Source organism: Argentina silus, assembly GCF_951799395.1.
Source record: "Argentina silus genome assembly, contig: scaffold_586, whole genome shotgun sequence".
In the NCBI taxonomy this organism is placed as follows: Eukaryota; Metazoa; Chordata; class Actinopteri; order Argentiniformes; family Argentinidae; genus Argentina; species Argentina silus.
Window position 1 is genome coordinate 10,873 of NW_028153143.1, and position 1,628 is coordinate 12,500.

The 1,628-nt window shown below is 56.3% G+C and overlaps 1 protein-coding gene across 1 annotated transcript in view; it reads left to right on the forward strand.

Annotated features, from left to right (window-relative positions):
- Positions 1–228: 228 nt before the first annotated feature.
- LOC310824420 (copine-2-like) overlaps positions 229–1,628 on the forward strand; it is a gene marked incomplete at both ends in the record, with an annotated part of 4,714 nt that continues 3,314 nt past the window's right edge. The window contains one exon of the mRNA XM_083697673.1: positions 229–441. Coding sequence (XP_083553799.1) covers positions 229–441 — 213 coding nt within the window. The remainder of the gene's footprint in view (positions 442–1,628) is intronic.

Here is a 1,628-nt window from a genome sequence, read left to right on the forward strand (position 1 = left end):
ACGCTTGACAATATAAACATGTTTTCATTTCTAGAACTTTCTACTGTTGAAAGTCCCGGAGGGGGATTTACTACGGCTGTCAGTCAGTTCAAAAAAGATGTTAATTAATGTGTGTTTGTGTGTGTGGTTGTGTGTGTGTGTGTGTGTGTGTGTGTGTGTGTGTGTGTGTGTGTGTGTGTGTGTGTGTGTCCCTCCCCAGGCTGTGTCCGGGCGGACCCTCCAGAGGGCATGGCCTACACGTTCGGCAGCGGGCCGGGCCAGGGGGAGGGGCCGGGGGGGCAGGGGCAGGGGCAGGGGCAGGGGCCGGCCGTGGGGAAGCAGCTGTGTGTGACCCGGGTGGAGCTCTCTGTGTCTGGAGCCAACCTCCTGGACCGAGACGTGGCCTCCAAGTCTGACCCCTTCTGTGTCCTGTTCCACGAGGTCGACAGCAACTGGGTGGAGGTAAGGAGGGAGGGAGGGAGGGAGGGAGAGAGGGAGGGGGGGTCGGTCGGTGAACAGGCTCTAACAGGAAAGCAGCACAGCACTCGCTGCGGTATCCATGGAAACCTGGACGGAAACAAAAGCCTCATGTTGGGAATGCGTGGAAATGGAGTGGAAGGAGAAGAAAGGAGTGAACGGAGGGATGGAATGGGCCAGGAGACAGAGAGGAGGGATGGAATGGGCCAGGAGACAGAGAGGAGGGATGGAATGGGCCAGGAGACAGAGAGGAGGGATGGAATGGGCCAGGAGACAGAGAGGAGGGATGGAATGGGCCAGGAGACAGAGAGGAGGGATGGAATGGGCCAGGAGACAGAGAGGAGGGATGGAATGGGCCAGGAGACAGAGAGGAGGGATGGAATGGGCCAGGAGACAGAGAGGAGGGATGGAATGGGCCAGGAGACAGAGAGGAGGGATGGAATGGGCCAGGAGACAGAGAGGAGGGATGGAATGGGCCAGGAGACAGAGAGGAGGGATGGAATGGGCCAGGAGACAGAGAGGAGGGATGGAATGGGCCAGGAGACAGAGAGGAGGGATGGAATGGACCAGGAGACAGAGAGGAGGGATGGAATGGGCCAGGAGACAGAGAGGAGGGATGGAATGGACCAGGAGACAGAGAGGAGGGATGGAATGGGCCAGGAGACAGAGAGGAGGGATGGAATGGGCCAGGAGACAGAGAGGAGGGATGGAATGGGCCAGGAGACAGAGAGGAGGGATGGAATGGGCCAGGAGACAGAGAGGAGGGATGGAATGGGCCAGGAGACAGAGAGTCTGTTCCCCTCTAGCCCTGAGCTATACGACGGGGTGTGTGTGTGTGTGTGTGTGTGTGTGTGTGTGTGTGTGTGTGTGTGTGTGTGTGTGTACATGGCTCTAGCCTCAGAGAGAACAGGAGAGTGTGTGTACATCTTCTCATCATCTATCAGTGAGTCAGAGGTACAGTGGGTTCGTCATGTACCACCTGGGACACAGACACACACACACACACACACACACTCACACACACACATACACACATGTGAGTGTGTGTGTGTGTGTGTGTGTTACAGAAACATGTTTTTTTGGTAGTACATGTGCGTGCATATATGTGTGCATGTGTGTGTGTTAACCCCCTTCCTGTGTGTGTGTGTGTGTCTGTGTGTGTGTGTGTGTGT